The sequence below is a fragment of the Rhineura floridana genome, chromosome 4, assembly GCF_030035675.1.
Source record: "Rhineura floridana isolate rRhiFlo1 chromosome 4, rRhiFlo1.hap2, whole genome shotgun sequence".
Taxonomy (NCBI): Eukaryota; Metazoa; Chordata; class Lepidosauria; order Squamata; family Rhineuridae; genus Rhineura; species Rhineura floridana.
The window spans coordinates 106191158-106206568 of record NC_084483.1 but is presented as its reverse complement, the minus strand read 5'-3'; the positions used below and the strand labels follow the sequence as shown (position 1 = coordinate 106206568).

General features: G+C 46.9%; 1 protein-coding gene across 3 annotated transcripts in view; it reads left to right on the top strand.

The window, feature by feature from the left end:
• The window catches only part of MAP7 (microtubule associated protein 7), a 187265-nt gene that overhangs the window by 127371 nt on the left and 44483 nt on the right, over positions 1-15411 (top strand). For all 3 annotated transcript variants that reach the window (XM_061623948.1, XM_061623949.1, XM_061623951.1), the window contains exons 2-3: positions 9197-9301; positions 12449-12526. In XM_061623948.1, the coding sequence (XP_061479932.1) occupies positions 9197-9301; positions 12449-12526 (183 nt within the window). The remainder of the gene's footprint in view (positions 1-9196; positions 9302-12448; positions 12527-15411) is intronic.

Here is a 15411-nt window from a genome sequence, read left to right as displayed (position 1 = left end):
AAACTCATTACAGCGGGCTATTGATGGTAATATTGCGTCCGGAGAACCAGAGTGTAAAAGTCTCCGGACAACCTTATAAAGTTCCGCTGGGCGGTTACAAGATGACTGAATGGAGGTAGCGAAGTATTGCTTCTTCGCCATCCTCACCGCCTTCACATAGCGTTTCGTGGAGGCCTTCACAAGTGCATAATTACAGCCGTCGGGAGTTCGTCTCCATTTACCCTCCAACCGTCTCCTTTCTTGCTTCATCACTCTTAGCTCCTCGGTAAACCAAGGGGCCAATTGAGCTCTGCAATGGAGAGGGCGCACCGGGGCGATTGTGTCAACTGCCCGGGTCATTTCCGTATTCCACAGAGTGACCAGGGTTTCGACAGGATCGTCAGTTTTATCAGCCGGAAAATCCCCCAGAGCCCTCTGAAATCCTTCAGGATTCATTAGTCTCCGGGGACGGACCATCTTAATTGGTCCTCCACCCTTGCAGAGGGGAGAAGACGATGTGAGTCTAAATCTCAAGAGGCGATGATCTGTCCATGACAAAGGAATAGATGTAAGATTCCTCACTCTCAGATCACCTTCCCCCATTCCAGTGGCAAAAATCAAGTCTAGAGTATGTCCTGACACATGCGTCGGGCCAGCAACAAATTGAGACAGCCCCATGGCTGTCATGGAGCTCATGAAGTCCTGAGCCGCTCCAGAGGCGGCCTCGGCATGAATGTTGAGATCCCCCAATACCAAAAGTTTGGGAGATCGCAACACCAAGTCCGAGACCACCTCTGTCAGCTCAGTTAGGGAAGCTGTTGGGCAGCAGGGTGGACGGTACACCAACAGTATTCCCAGTCTGTCTTGCTGGCCCAACGTAATGTGCAGACACTCCAGGCCATTAGCCACTTGGATGGGGTGCCTAACAAGAGAGATGGAACTTCTATAGACCACAGCAATTCCCCCTCCCCGACTCTCGGATCTACCCAGATGCTGAACCGAATACCCAGGTGGGCACAACTGGGAGAGATTAATACCTCCCAGATTGCTCACCCAGGTTTCGGTAATGCATGCCAGATCGGCCGCCTCATCCATGATTAAATCATAGATGAGGGAGGTTTTATTATTTACCAATCTGGCATTAAAGAGCAGCAACTGGAGATTCGAGAGTTGGCTGGTAGAACTACCAGCAATCCTGTGGATGTGAGGAGGACCGGAACACGGCACAGCCACCAGTTGTCTGGGTCGAGTTCCCCTTAACTGGCAAGTCCTCCTCACAGCGCCATACCTCCCATTACCCGTCACTGCGCTGATTGGGGCCCCCTCTGGTCCTCCCTCCCAACACCCTATCCTCTCCCCCAGGCACATAATAAAAATAAAATAAATAAAAAAACTCATACTCCATACACAATCACACACTCATTCATACACCCAAATAGCACAAATAGCACAGCAACAACAGCAGGGTCCCAATAGCCACGAATCGGAACAGTGGCAGCTGTAACGTCAGGGGCTCAGAAGCAATGAGCAGCAGCAGCAGCACAGGCAGGCAGATGGCTCTCCCTCCCTGGGCAGCGATGGTCCTCTTACCCTTGCAGGCAGTGGGTCTCCCAAGCCCCCTCAGCCAGCCGGCCTATATATCCCCTCCAAAGAAGGGACAGATGGAACAGTATCAGCCACAGCTGGCTGAGTACCTGGGGCCTGGTCCTGCAAGGTGCCACGTGCAGAGCAGGAGCCCAAGAAGGAGAAAGCAGAGATGTTATCCAGCAGCAGCAGCAGCAGCAGCAGCAGCAGCAGCAGCAGCAGCAGCAGCAGCAGCAGCAGCAGCACAGGCAGGCAGGCAGGCAGGCAGGCAGGCAGGCAGGCAGGCAGGCAGGCAGGCAGGCAGGCAGGCAGGCAGGCAGGCAGGCAGGCAGGCAGGCAGGCAGGCAGGCAGATGGCTCTCCCTCCCTGGGCAGTGATGGTCCTCTTCCCCTTGCAGGCAGTGGGTCTCCCAAGCCCCCTCAGCCAGCCGGCTTATATATCCCCTCCAAAGAAGGGACAGATGGAACAGTATCAGCCACAGCTGGCTGAGTACCTGGGGCCTGGTCCTGCAAGGTGCCACGTGCAGAGCAGGAGCCCAAGAAGGAGAGAGCAGAGATGTTATCCAGCAGCAGCGCAGCAGCAGCACAGGCAGGCAGATGGCTCTCCCTCCCTGGGCAGTGATGGTCCTCTTCCCCTTGCAGGCAGTGGGTCTTAACTGCCCCTCAGGTACTGCCCGCCTTCCCCCCTTCTCTCCTGCCTTTTCAGCTGTCTACGTGTGCGCGGTGAGGGGGGAAGCATCACCCCCTCCTCTTCTGAGGTTTCCGATTCCACTATGGGGGATAGGGGAGGAGCTGATGGTAAACTGTCTCTCTGCTTTTCTGCTGTGGTCAGCCCTCCCTCTTGCTCTGAGCTGCGGAGAAGGGGGGGCGTGGGAATGTCCAGGGAGGATTCTGAAACTCGAGAGCTCTCAGGCTCCCCATTGCTAGGCATCACTGGCATTTCCTCTGTTTCGTCTTCACTCCAAAGGAGGGAAGTTCCTCCCCCTTCCCTCTGCCATCCATCTGAATCCTCTTCTCCCAACTCCCCGGGACCCCCGGGACCCCAGCTCTGCCTCTCGACACCATCCCCCCTCCCAAGCTGTGCCCCCCTCCCCCTGTCTGGCTTGGGGCGGTGGGGAAAACGTTGATGGAAAAGTTTTACCAAATCTGGAGCATGCACATCAGCTGCATCTTCCCATGATCTGTCAGCCACTCCATAGCCTTTCCAGTGAATCAAGTACTGCAGCTTGTGGCGTCTGATCCTGGAATCTAAGATTTCCTCAACTTCAAACTCAAGCTGCTCATTTATCAGGAGTGGAGCTCCGGGAGGCTCCTCTGGCCGCAACTCACTGGGAGGGGCAGCTTTCGTTAAGAGGGATTGATGAAACACAGGATGTATTTTAAACGTGTCAGGTAGCTTCAGTCGGTATGCCACAGGATTAATTTGAGTTTCTATTTCGAAAGGACCCACCCTCTTGTCTTGTAATTTTCTACATTTGCCCGGCATCTGGAGGAAGCGGGTGGACAGCCATACCTGGTCTCCCGGTTGAAGGGGGGGGCCCTCCTTCCTGTGCAGGTCAGCAACTCGCTTGTACTCCGTTTTGGCTTCGTTTAACTGCTGTTTCAGTGTCTGTTGCGCCGCTTGCAATTCTTTAAGGAAGTTCTCAGCTGCCGGTACCAGCATTCCTTCTGAGCTGCTTGGAAAGACTTTAGGATGGAATCCATAATTAGCGAAGAACGGGGTTTGTTGAGTGCTGGAGTGCAGAGAATTGTTGTAGGCGAACTCTGCAAAATGCAAATATGATACCCAGTCAGTCTGTTGATAGGACACATAACTTCTTAAATATCTTTCCAAAACGGCGTTCAAGCGTTCCGTCTGCCCATCTGTCTGGGGGTGATGGGCGGAGGAGAGTTTTAATTCCGTCTGCAACTGTTTCCACATTGCTCTCCAAAATTTGGCTGTGAACTGAGTTCCTCGGTCTGAGACTACGCTGTTTGGCAATCCATGCAGCCGGTAGACTTCTTTGATGAATAACTTGGCCGTTTCTTTAGCCTCTAAGGCCCCTGCACAAGGAAGAAAATGCGCCATTTTGGTAAGTAGATCTACCACTACTAAGATGGCTGTCATTCCTTGGGACTTGGGTAGATCAGTTATAAAATCCATGGAGAGGTCCTTCCAGGGTTCGTGTGGGACAGGTAACGGTTGTAACAGTCCTGCTGGTTTTCCTGTTTGTGTTTTTGTCCGCAGACAGAGCAGGACTTTACATAGCTTTCAATATCCCGACGCATTTTAGGCCACCAGAAGTCCTTGGCCACGTTCTGAATGGTCTTGTAAATCCCAAAGTGTCCCGCTGTGATGGAATCATGGCACTGGCGTAGGATTCTGAGCCTTAATTCCCCTTCTGGCACATATCTGGCTGTTTTGAACCATAATAGCCCATTTCTCCAGTGAAAGGTTACTTCTGAGTCTTGACCTTGTCCCGTCTCCTGCTGATATTTTAGCATGTCTGCATCTTCTTGTTGTGCCTTTTTGAGTTCCTCTTCCCATGAAGGCTGGCATGATCCCAACATTAATTTCTCTGGCGGGATCACGTACTGAGGCTGGTCCTCGGATTCACTTTCTTTGTATTGTGGCTGTCTGGATAAGGCATCCGCTCTCTGGTTTTTGGCTTGGGCATGGTAAGTAATCTGGAAGTTAAACCTAGTGAAGAACTGGGACCATCTTATCTGTCTCTGGTTCAGCTTTCTGGCTGTTTGGAGGCTTTCAAGATTCTTGTGGTCGGAGCACACTTCAATCTGATGAGAGGCACCCTCTAGGTATTGTCTCCAGTTTTCAAAAGAATCCTTGATGGCCAGCAGTTCCTTCTCCCATACCGTGTAGTTCTTCTCTGCAGGCTTTAACTTCCGAGAGAAGTACGCGCAGGGGTGCAGCTCCTTCCCTTCTTGGTCTAATTGCAGAAGGACCCCCCCCGATGGCAAAATCAGAAGCATCTGCTTCCACGATGAAAGGGCGGGTCGGGTCAGCAAAGCGCAGAATGGGCTCAGAAGCGAACCTTCTCTTCAGCTCCTCAAAGGCCTTGGTGGCATTCTCTGTCCATTGAAACTTCTTCTTTCCCCTTAAGTAGTCAGTCAGAGGAGCTGTTAATTTGGGAAATCCTGGAATGAACTTTCTGTAATAGTTGGCAAACCCTAGGAACCATTGTACATCCTTTTTGGTATTAGGCAGGCCCCAGTCCAATATACAACTTACTTTCCCTGGGTCCATCTCCACTCCTTCCGCTGAGATTCGGTACCCAAGAAAGTCCAAAGACTGGAGGTCAAATCCACATTTCTCTAACTTGGCATACAAGTGATTCTCTCTCAGTCTCTTCAGCACTGTTTTCACATGCTGATCATGGTCTTCCTGGTTCTTTGAGAACACCAGGATATCATCTAAGTAACAGATTACATACGTGTCCAACAGGTCTCTAAACACGTCGTTCATGAACTTTTGAAAAACTCCTGGACTTCCACAAAGTCCGAACGGCATGACCAGGTACTCAAACTGCCCATAAGCAGTCGAGAATCCCGTTTTCCATTCATCTCCCTCCTTCATTCTGATCAGTTTGTACGCTCCCCTCAAATCCAGCTTCGTGAAGATTTTTGCGGAGCGCAGTCGATCCAGCAACTCTGAGATCAGGGGCAGCGGGTAGCTGTTAGGGATGGTGATCTGGTTCAATGTGCGATAGTCGTTACAAGGTCTGAGTCCCCCCCCTTCTTCTTCACAAACAATAGTGGCGCTGCAGCAGGGGACTGTGAGGGGCGTAAGAATCCTCGCCTCAGGTTTTTATCCAGGAATTCCTTCAGGGCCTCCCTCTCAATCTCTGTGAGAGAGTAGATTCTCCCTGATGGGATACTGGCTCCTGGCACGAGATCAATCGCACAGTCGTAAGGGCGGTGGGGGGGTAAAGTCTCTGCCTCTTTTTCATCAAATACATCTTTGAACTCTTCATACTTCGGCGGCAGGGTCACTTGCTCAATCTCTTGCACTGCCCCCGCTAAGGTGTTCTTGATTCCTTCAGGTTGACAGTTCTCCTGGCAATACTGTGAGGTGAACCACACCACCACCTCCTTCCAACTTATTTTGCGTTCATGCTTTGCTAGCCAGGGCATTCCCAGAATCACCTCAAAGTTCGAGAGATCTGACACGTATAGCGAAATGAACTCTTCATGCCCAGGGATTTGAAGTTTCACTTCCTCCGTGGCTTGTGTCACCCCTCCTGACTTCAGGGGTCTCCCATCAATGGTCTCCACGGCTAGGGGAGCGTCCAGTTTCCACCGGGAAATTCCATGATGCTTGACTAGTTTTGCATCAATAAAATTTGTGGAGGCTCCACTGTCAATTAAGGCAGTGGAATTAAACACCACCCCTCTGGAAGTTGTAATCCGAATAGGCAAGACCAACACCCCTTTTGAGGGAGGTTGGATCGTTGGGGGGCCTTTATACAACGCGGCCCCCAGTCCACCGGCCTGCACGTGGACTGGGTGTTCTAGTTTCCTGACGGCTCGGCTTTCCCCCCTTTCAGGCCAGTCTCTGGCCACATGGCCCGGCTTTGAACAATAAAAGCATAAACGTTCCCGGCGTTGTCTTTCCTTTTCCTCTTCCGACAGTCTTGGCCTAGCCCCTCCCTGTCCCTCAGTTGCATTACCTGCCATCCCTGCAGTTGGAAGGGTCTTGCTGCGGGATGCCGAGGCTGAGTATCTCGGGACCTCCTGCTTCCTTTCCAGGCGCCTTCCTTCCATCCGGTGATCTATCTGTAGGCATAGCCGGATGAGCCCTGGTAGGTCAGCGGGGGGGGGGAGGTCCTGGCCAGCTCATCCAGGATTTCAGCATTTAATCCACTCCGGTACATAAACATCAGGGCGGCGTCATTGTAACCAGTTTCCTGGGACAGAATTTTAAAAGCGTTAGTGTACTCGGAAACAGTCCCTTTAGCTTGCTTCAGAGCGCCTAGCTGCCGCGCTACTGTTTCAGCTCTTTGCGGGTCTTGGAACATCTCGGTCATCTCCTGTATAAATCCTCTGTACCTTCTTAAGACAGTATCCTTTCTCACGAGATACGGAGTCACCCATTTTGCAGCTTCTCCCTCCAGGAGGCTAATCACAAAGGCTACTTTAGCTCCATCGTCTGGAAATTCCGTGTGCCTGACATCCAGATATAACTCACATTGAGCCACGAAAGTTGCCAACTGATCACTTTGTCCCGCGTATTTTGGGGGCAGTCCAATGGGAACCTTTACTGCGGCAGCTGGAGGGGCTATTCGCATCTGGTCTATCGTGGCCTTCAAGGTTTGATTATCCATCTTCAGCGCCTTGACTGCTGCTAGCAGGGCTTGAACATCCGTCTGCAAATCAGCTACCTTATTCCTCAAGAGTTTCACTTCTTCCATCTCAGAAGTAGGGTTCGTCCCCCCCGCTGCTCCCTTTGACATCTTGTCCCAGTCAAGTGAAGAGAGCATTGAGGGTGATTTAGGTGGCTCTGTCAAGCTGTCAGGCCCAGGATGAGACTCAGGAACCAGACCAGAGGTTGTAAGTAATTCGTGTTTTATTAGGGTAATGTCCAAACAAAGACTGCGTCTTCTCATGAAGCAATACAGGGATACAGGTCCTGCGGCATTGGAAGAAAGTTGACAGAGCAAGGGGCTGCTTCCCGCCTGTTCTTTAAGAAGGGGCCAAACGGGCGCGCAACCTTTTGCTCCTCCTTAACTGCCCCTCAGGTACTGCCCGCCTTCCCCCCTTCTCTCCTGCCTTTTCAGCTGTCTACGTGTGCGCGGTGAGGGGGGAAGCATCACGCCCTCCTCTTCTGAGGTTTCCGATTCCACTATGGGGGATAGGGGAGGAGCTGATGGTAAACTGTCTCTCCGCTTTTCTGCTGTGGTCAGCCCTCCCTCTTGCTCTGAGCTGCGGAGAAGGGGGGGCGTGGGAATGTCCAGGGAGGATTCTGAAACTCCAGAGCTCTCAGGCTCCCCGTTGCTAGGCGACCCTATCACTGGCATTTCCTCTGTTTCGTCTTCACTCCAAAGGGGGGAAGTTCCTCCCCCTTCCCTCTGCCATCCATCTGAATCCTCTTCTCCCAACTCCCCGGGACCCCCGGGACCCCAGCTCTGCCTCTCGACAGCAGCCCCTTAGCCACTGTTTCCCAAAATAAGAGCTCGTTTTTCTCTGCGGGCTGCGTGCGCCAATTGCTGCCATTGGTGTCTGACATATTGGGTCTTTTTCCCTTTTAACAAAAGCTTATAAGAGGAATGTAAGGCCACCAAGTGGGTGCGCTCGAAGTTTTCGGGGTCTCTAATTGCGCACCGTGCATAGTCTGACAGCTGCTTTTTGGCGCTTTTGCATTCCCAATCAAACCAGGTGTTTTTCGAGCGCCACGAGGCCACAAATTGTCCACTTTGAGTCACCATAGGTTTAAAGACGGATGCTATTAATTGGTACTCTTTCAATGTGTCTGACTCTGAGTCTGCCGCCACACGACTCATGAAGTGGGGCAATTCAATAGTAAGGAAACGGGAGACAACAGACTGAACGGAGGTAGACCAACGAATTCTCCGTTCTGTTACCAAAATTCCCTCTAAACTGGAGTGGGCTACTTTGGGAATGGAATGTTGAGACTTTAACACCATTAACAGGGGAAAGTGGTCACTGTCAACTCTATTTATCAGATCGAAGTTGGTAATTTCTGGTATAACGCATTAGATACAAAGATGTAATCAATAACACTGGTGCCCCTAGAGGTTAGATATGTGAACGCCCCTTTGGATGCATCTAAAGGGGAACCATGCAGACATTCTAAGTGAAACAATTGGAGAAGTTCTAGTAGTCTAACGCCTTGCTTGTTTGTTGTTAGATCAGCAGTCACTCTATCACTCCAATCGCCAAGAGGGCTGGGGCCATGGTTTGTAGACGCCCCGATGTCCAACCCGACACTCCCCAGTCTGGTGTTGAAATCACCACACAAAATAAACCTGGCATGAGGGGATTGGCATTCTAACTGCGACAAGATGTCAGTGAGAAGGTCCCATACACTGCCAGGGCACACCGATTTGGCAAGGTTAGGAGGTAAATAAACATTGACGATAATGAGTGTCCCTGTATGGGGCCCCTCTAATCTCAGCGCCTGGAAGTGTTGGGCATTGGTTAAGTCAACGGGGTGGATCTCAACTGGGAGGTCTACGGAGATGAAAGTAGTAAGGCCCCCACTGCCATGACCTTTGGTGTTTATCTTGATAGCTGGGGAGGAAAAAACTGACAGCTGCTTTTCCTAAATGAGCTCATTCTACAAAACTACTTTTGGGTTCTATCATTTTTACAGATGCAACTCACCCATTTCCAAGCTCTTCCCTACAATGCTGAGAGGTAGAAACTTTGATAAGGTTGTTTAATACACCAGATTCTTAAGTAAATTTATATACAGGATACTTGATTCGTATTAGAATAATGATTGTTGTGTATCACAGAACATAAAAAGGGTAGGATGGCAAAACGTAGGGGTGGGGGTAGGGAGAGATAGCTTTGGCTATCACAGGGTGACTGACTGGTGTAAATAAGAACAGAGGTAGCATGGCTCAGCAGTGCTATAGTTAACTGATCTCCCTTTCTCCCTCTTTTCATTTTAGTATCTGAGAACTCCAAAGCGGTACACGACAAAAAAGCTGTTCTATCCAGCCGCCCCACCTGTGCTGCTTTAGGGCAGAACACTAGCAATGCTGGAGCCAAGCCAGGTATCAATCTGTGAACTTTCTGTTGCTTTCATTTGCATAGAGCTGTATTTTTAAAGCCCTTTTTAAAAATGTGTTTCACCTCTTTCCCATATGTCTTCAGGCAGTATTGTCACTGTACTTTTCATTTCTTTTGAGATATATAACTGAAAAAACATAGTAAAGCAAAAATTTGGTTTTGCATATTATACTTTGAAAAGCTAGGTATTTTTCTAATGATCTATGGAGGTGGAGGAAAGAGAGAGTTCTTTCAAAGTGCTGAAAGCCAAGCACATTTCCATACTTTCTCTGCAACCATCCAGCATAACTGCTGAAATAGTTGTAGATTCTTTATTTCAGAAATGTAATCTCGGTTGTGGAGATTTCCGGTAACTGTTTGCAGTATCAACTTGAGTGTACTGTGCACAGAAATACATGATTGCAGCATGAAATTGCTGGTGCTCCTTGATGTTCCCTTTAATGGCATACATACAGCTAAGCTATTCCTTTACAAAACAAAAAGATGTCAGTTAGGATCACAAACCCTGACCAGCCTTCCTTCCTTCCTTCCTTCCTTCCTTCCTTCCTTCCTTCCTTCCTTCCTTCCTTCCTTCCTTCCTTCCTTCCTTCCTTCCTTCCTTCCTTTCTTTCTTTCTTTCTTTCTTTCTTTCTTTCTTTCTTTCTTTTCTTTCTTCTTTCTTTCTTTCTTTCTTTCTTTCTTTCTTTCTTCCTTCCTTCCTTCCTTCCTTCCTTCCTTCCTTCCTTCCTTCCTTCCTTCCTTTCTTTCTTTCTTTCTTTCTTTCTTTCTATTTATATTTCTGGACTGGGATAGCCTGACCACTGTTGTCCATGCACTGGTAACCTCCAGGCTGGATTGTTGTACTGTGCTCTAGGTGGGGCTGCCCTTGATGTTGGTCCGGAAGCTACAGCTGGTGCAAAATGTGGCAGCGAGACTGCTCACTGGGGCAGGGTATTGCCAACATGTCACCCCGCTGCTGAAAGAATTGCACTGGCTGCCCATTTGCTACCAGCCAAGTTCAAGGTTCTAGTTTTGGTGTACAAAGCCCTATACAGCTCGGAACCAGGATATCGGAAAGACTGTCTTATCCCTTATATACCCAGTTGATCACTGCGCTCTGCAGATGAGGACCTCCTGCAGATACCATCTTATCAGGAGGTCCGTTCTGCACAACATAGGAAACAGACCTTCAGTATAGTGGTACTTACCCTGTGGAATTCCCTCCCCTTAAATATTAGACAGGTGCCATCTCTGTTATTTTTTCAGCACCTACTGAAGGCCTTCCTCTTTCAACAAGCCTTTTAAGTTGAGAACTTATGCCAGTCTGCATCTGTGTTGGAATTGTTTTTTAATAAGTTTTTAACCTTTTTTAAAAGATGTTTTGAAAGCTTTTAAAATGTTTTTAAATGTGTTTTGTTTTAATGTATTTTAAAGTCTGTTTTTATTATGTTTTGGAGTGTTTTTATTGTTTTTGTTTGCCGCCCTGGGCTCCTGCTGGGAAGAAGGGCGGGATATAAATGAAATAAAAAGTATAAATAAATAAATATATAAAAGCTCAGAGGCAATCATGGTTCTGCACATCCAGTGCTGAGTCCTAGCATTAAATTTCAGGGGTAAGCCCTGGCTAAACTGAAATTCTTCATACGCTGAGTCAGACACTCCAGTTTTGTTTTGTTTACAGGGTCCAGAGCACAGATATGGCGCTAGACTTTACTGAAAGGATTGATCTGCTACATAAGGCTCTAACAGCACATTTCCTTTTTGTTTTTTTAAATCCCTTGGCAAGCAGAGTGATAAATGAGTCAGGAAAGAGTTATGTTTTCTTGAGTATACATATTGTCAGTTTTACAGCTGTCTAGATGCCTTTTGTTCTGCAGCTCAGATCTGAAAGATATTCAGCCAAAAAGGCAGTTCATTATAATTGAGGAGAAACAAAGTAATCTCATGCCCTGTGAAACTTTTTCCTACCTTACTGCATATCTTAAATTTTACATATGCAGTGACAAGACATCAGCTGGTGAGTTGTACCCAAAACCCAGTTGTTGGAACATGGGCATTTTGCCAAGCAATTAACTTTTCATTCATCTGCCCCTAAAACAAAAGTTATAAAGCTAAGATCTGTTGCATGTGCCAATAGAAGAAAAGAAGTCTGCCTCTTTAAAAAAATGTTTTTAAATTTGTATATTTGTTTTTAATGTTTTTAATTGTTGTAAACCGCCCAGACAGCTTCGGCTATGGGGCGGTATACAAATGTAATAAATAATAATAATAATAAATGCCACCATCTTTGAAGTCTGAGAAGATATCTCTCTCACACAGAAAGGAGCCAAGTGTTCACTGGAACAAAACTCGTGCATTTGCTGACAAATGCCATAGTATATACAGTCCATTGGTGTGTGATTGGTATTTAGGTCCATGGTTTTTTGAATTCAAAAAATAACTCTAAAACAGCTAAAATCAAGAATTAACGTTCAAACACATGGGAGTGGATCCAGAGAAATGATGTTGTAAGAGGGGAGAATGGAAAGTGACTTTCCCACTCCCTTCACCCCCAGTAATCTCCAAGGCCCCCCAAAAACCTTTCCTGGGGATCAGTGAACTCTGCTGCTATATGAGGGACTAAAGTGGGGAGAGACCCTTGAAAATTAAACAGAGGCACCTTCCATCCTTTCACTGGTGTTTTTCTGGATCCAACCAGTGGCTTGCTAAGTTGTCATACAGATAGCAATCCAGTCTTTCACTTCACATTGGAGGCTGAAGGTCATGTGACTGCCTGCTCCTCTAACCAAGGGAAATAAATTCAGTACATAGAAAACTATGGGCTTGTTTTCTATGTAAAGGGATTTTTATGTAGGAACATTCAGTTCTATTTCTGAAGCGGGCCAACCCAGAGACAAGTTGACCATCTCATTAAATGTGTTATTTAATATAAAGCCTTATGTGTTATTCTAATAATTAATTGAATACCATGCATTATGGTTCTTGTTTCTTTAGACCAAACAGTTAGAATGACTGCAAGCTCATACCAGTTACAAATGCGAGTGTTGAGTCTTCATAAGTTCTTAAATTACCAATATTACAGTTGCTTGTCAATTGATTTTAGAATCTTGCCTTTTCTAATGTGACATCTGAAATTTTCTATTATTTTACAGACTCTGCACCAGTACTGAAAGTTGATGAAAGACAACGACTTGCCCGAGAAAGGAGAGGAGAACGGGAAAAGCTGTTAGGTGATTCACACTCAATCTACTCTTTCTAGCTGATGATTTTCATGCATTGTAATGTGCTTGTCATTTGATGTCTATATTGTACATTAAACATCATGAGTTACGAGACTCTTAATTAAATATGTACTTTTTGCCATAAAAATAGTTCATGGATGCTTAAGGGTAGATCCCTGAGATCCGATCCACATGTGGCTCTTGCATGTAAGTCTTACATGTGCTGGAGCATAAGCAGAGCCTCCTCACATAGATAATTGTGTACAGAGGCCCTGGTTCATATGGGAAGTTCAGTGCATGGTGGAGCAGAGCATGCCAACACAAGTCGTGCTTCCAAGCCCTACACCGGGTAAACTCAACAAACTGACACTGTTTTTGAACTGGACCTGACAAGTTCTCATATTGGCACTAATGACCCTCTTGATAGGCTTCTTACAGCATTTTGAAATAATGAAGCAAAAGAACCAAGGTATGAACTTGGTCACAGTTCCAAGGAACATGAGCATTCAAGAAAGATAAATTGGGGAGGTTCTTCTGTCTTAGATCTGTGTTTTGAATGGCAGAGCATTATATAGCACACTTTTGTCATTAATATATAAAAAAATTAAGTATGTCTTCATCCTACTCACACAAGAAATGGGCAAGGCTGTGCAAACTGACAGGAGCAGTGGCTCAGCACCCTGGACAGCTCCTTGGAAGTTCAGACTAAGACCCGGAGCAGATTCTACTGTCCCACTGACATGGAGCCACCAGCCACCACTGGGTAGGAGCTACTGTAGGTTTTGGAAAACTATTGCCAGCCTTTGTCCATGTCATTTCAAAATAAAAACGTCTTCAATTGCCATAGAACAGACATTGAAGCACCTGGTGATTCTTTGTCAGGAGAAAGTTCCACAAATAGGGGGCCACAACAGAGAAAGCTGTTTCCCTGATGGCTACCCACCCCTCCTCAGATTATAGAGGTACCCAGAAGATGGCTTCTGAAGACTATCTCAGTGCATGGACAGGCTGCTGTATATTTCCTTATAGTCCACACTTTTCAAAGGAAGCTTTACAGCTCCTGAAAGTGTATTGCTTCTTTCATGTTTTAATCAGTAGTATTCCTCAAACAGAAAGGCTTCTTCTTTCAGAGAAGGAGCTCTAGAGCCAAGCCATCTTGTTTTGGGTTTTTTTGACATGGTTTCATAGATGTCAACTAAAAGTTAATGAATGGGGAACCTTCATATTAGTAGCCATCATGGTGAGCTCCAGATGTTTCTAACTACAACTCCCATTATCCCTGACCATTGACCATGCTAGTTGGGACTGATGGGAACGATAGTCCCAACAATATCTGAAAGGCACCCTATTGGCTGCCGCTCCTCCATAAGGAGAGCTGTGCTGGATCAGATGGAAGGTCCCTCTAAGTCCAGTATTCTGATTCCTGCAGTGGCCAATCAGAAGCCTCTGGGAAGCAAAGCCAGCAAGCAGCATATGAAAGTAATAGCTCCTCCTGTAAGCTCTACTTGGCAGCTGGTATTTGGTGGCATATTGCCTCCAAACTGGGAATTTCCATGTAGCCATTACGGCTAGCAGACTTATCCTCTGTGAATTTTTCTACTCCTTTTAAAGCCATCTAACCTAGTGGTCATCACCATATCTGGTGGCAATGAATTTCATAAATTAATAATATGCTTTCTTTTGTCTGTTCTGAAATCACCTGCCAATCAGTTTCATTGGATGACTCCAAATTCTGGGATTGTGAGAGGTGGAGAAAAAATGCTCTCCGTCTGCTTTCTGCATCTTGAACCTTGCTCCCTGATATGGAAATTTCCCATAGAAAAGACAGCAAATGTCAACTGATACCTACTAACCAGTTTAACTTTCACAGTTCCACTAATTAATCCTGAAAACTGCAGTTTTGAAAGAGTGCTAAAACTCCTTCATTGGAGATTCCCAGCCCTTTCACAGAACTTCCATTTCTGAGGTTTCTCAGCTTGGAGCCATTAGAGTTAATCAGGTTTGAACATATTTTACATTTTTATTCTGGTTGTAGCCTCTGAACTGTCAACCATTCAAGGAAGGAGGAGCAAAAGTATTTTTCTCCTGTGAATGTGAATGTAAAGTACAGCTGCTGCCACTCTTAATTTTGTGAAAAATTTCCTCGGCATGATGTCTCTCAACGTCATATTTTTAAATAGATCATAATGCCGTTATACAGTTGCCTTTAGCTGACACTGTTGATGTCTGTTTTTTGACATTTCAGAAAGGAGAGTAGGAAGCAGATATACTGTTATTTCACATTCTCATTAGAGAATATGCACGATTATATTTAGGCCATAAAACATACTTGCACCAGGTTCAGAGTACAGATAGATAAGCAGTAAAAAATTAAAAGCAGAGAAAGTAACAGATGTATACTATATTTACCTGTCAACAGGGCCATCCCTAGAATGAATAGTGCTGTGGGCAAGGAGTGCCTTCAGTGCACTCCATGGTCAGCTTTGCAGGGCCACCCAGAGGATTTATAGGGCCTGCTGCAGGTGTGATGTTATGGGCTCTACTGTTGCCCCCCTACAAGGACCCATGCATGTGTGTATAAAGCTGGGGACCACATGTGAGAATTACTGCATGCACTGACTATGTGTGAGAATTCTCACCTGCAGCTCCTCTTTGCCATGGGATCAAGCAGAATGATAGATGTGCTTCATTTTTTCTCACATAGAAATAAGGAAATAGGGGTCAGGTTGTGCTTCTCCTGAGTATCTCCTCCAAATTCCAAACCCCCTCTGGCAGAGCTTCTTTCTGCTTCCTGGGGCTCAATCTCACAGGGTTTCAGGTTCTAGCCTGCTGATGCCTTCTCCACTGGTCACACAGGAAGGATTCCTCCATTAAGGCCTGGCCTCACACCACTC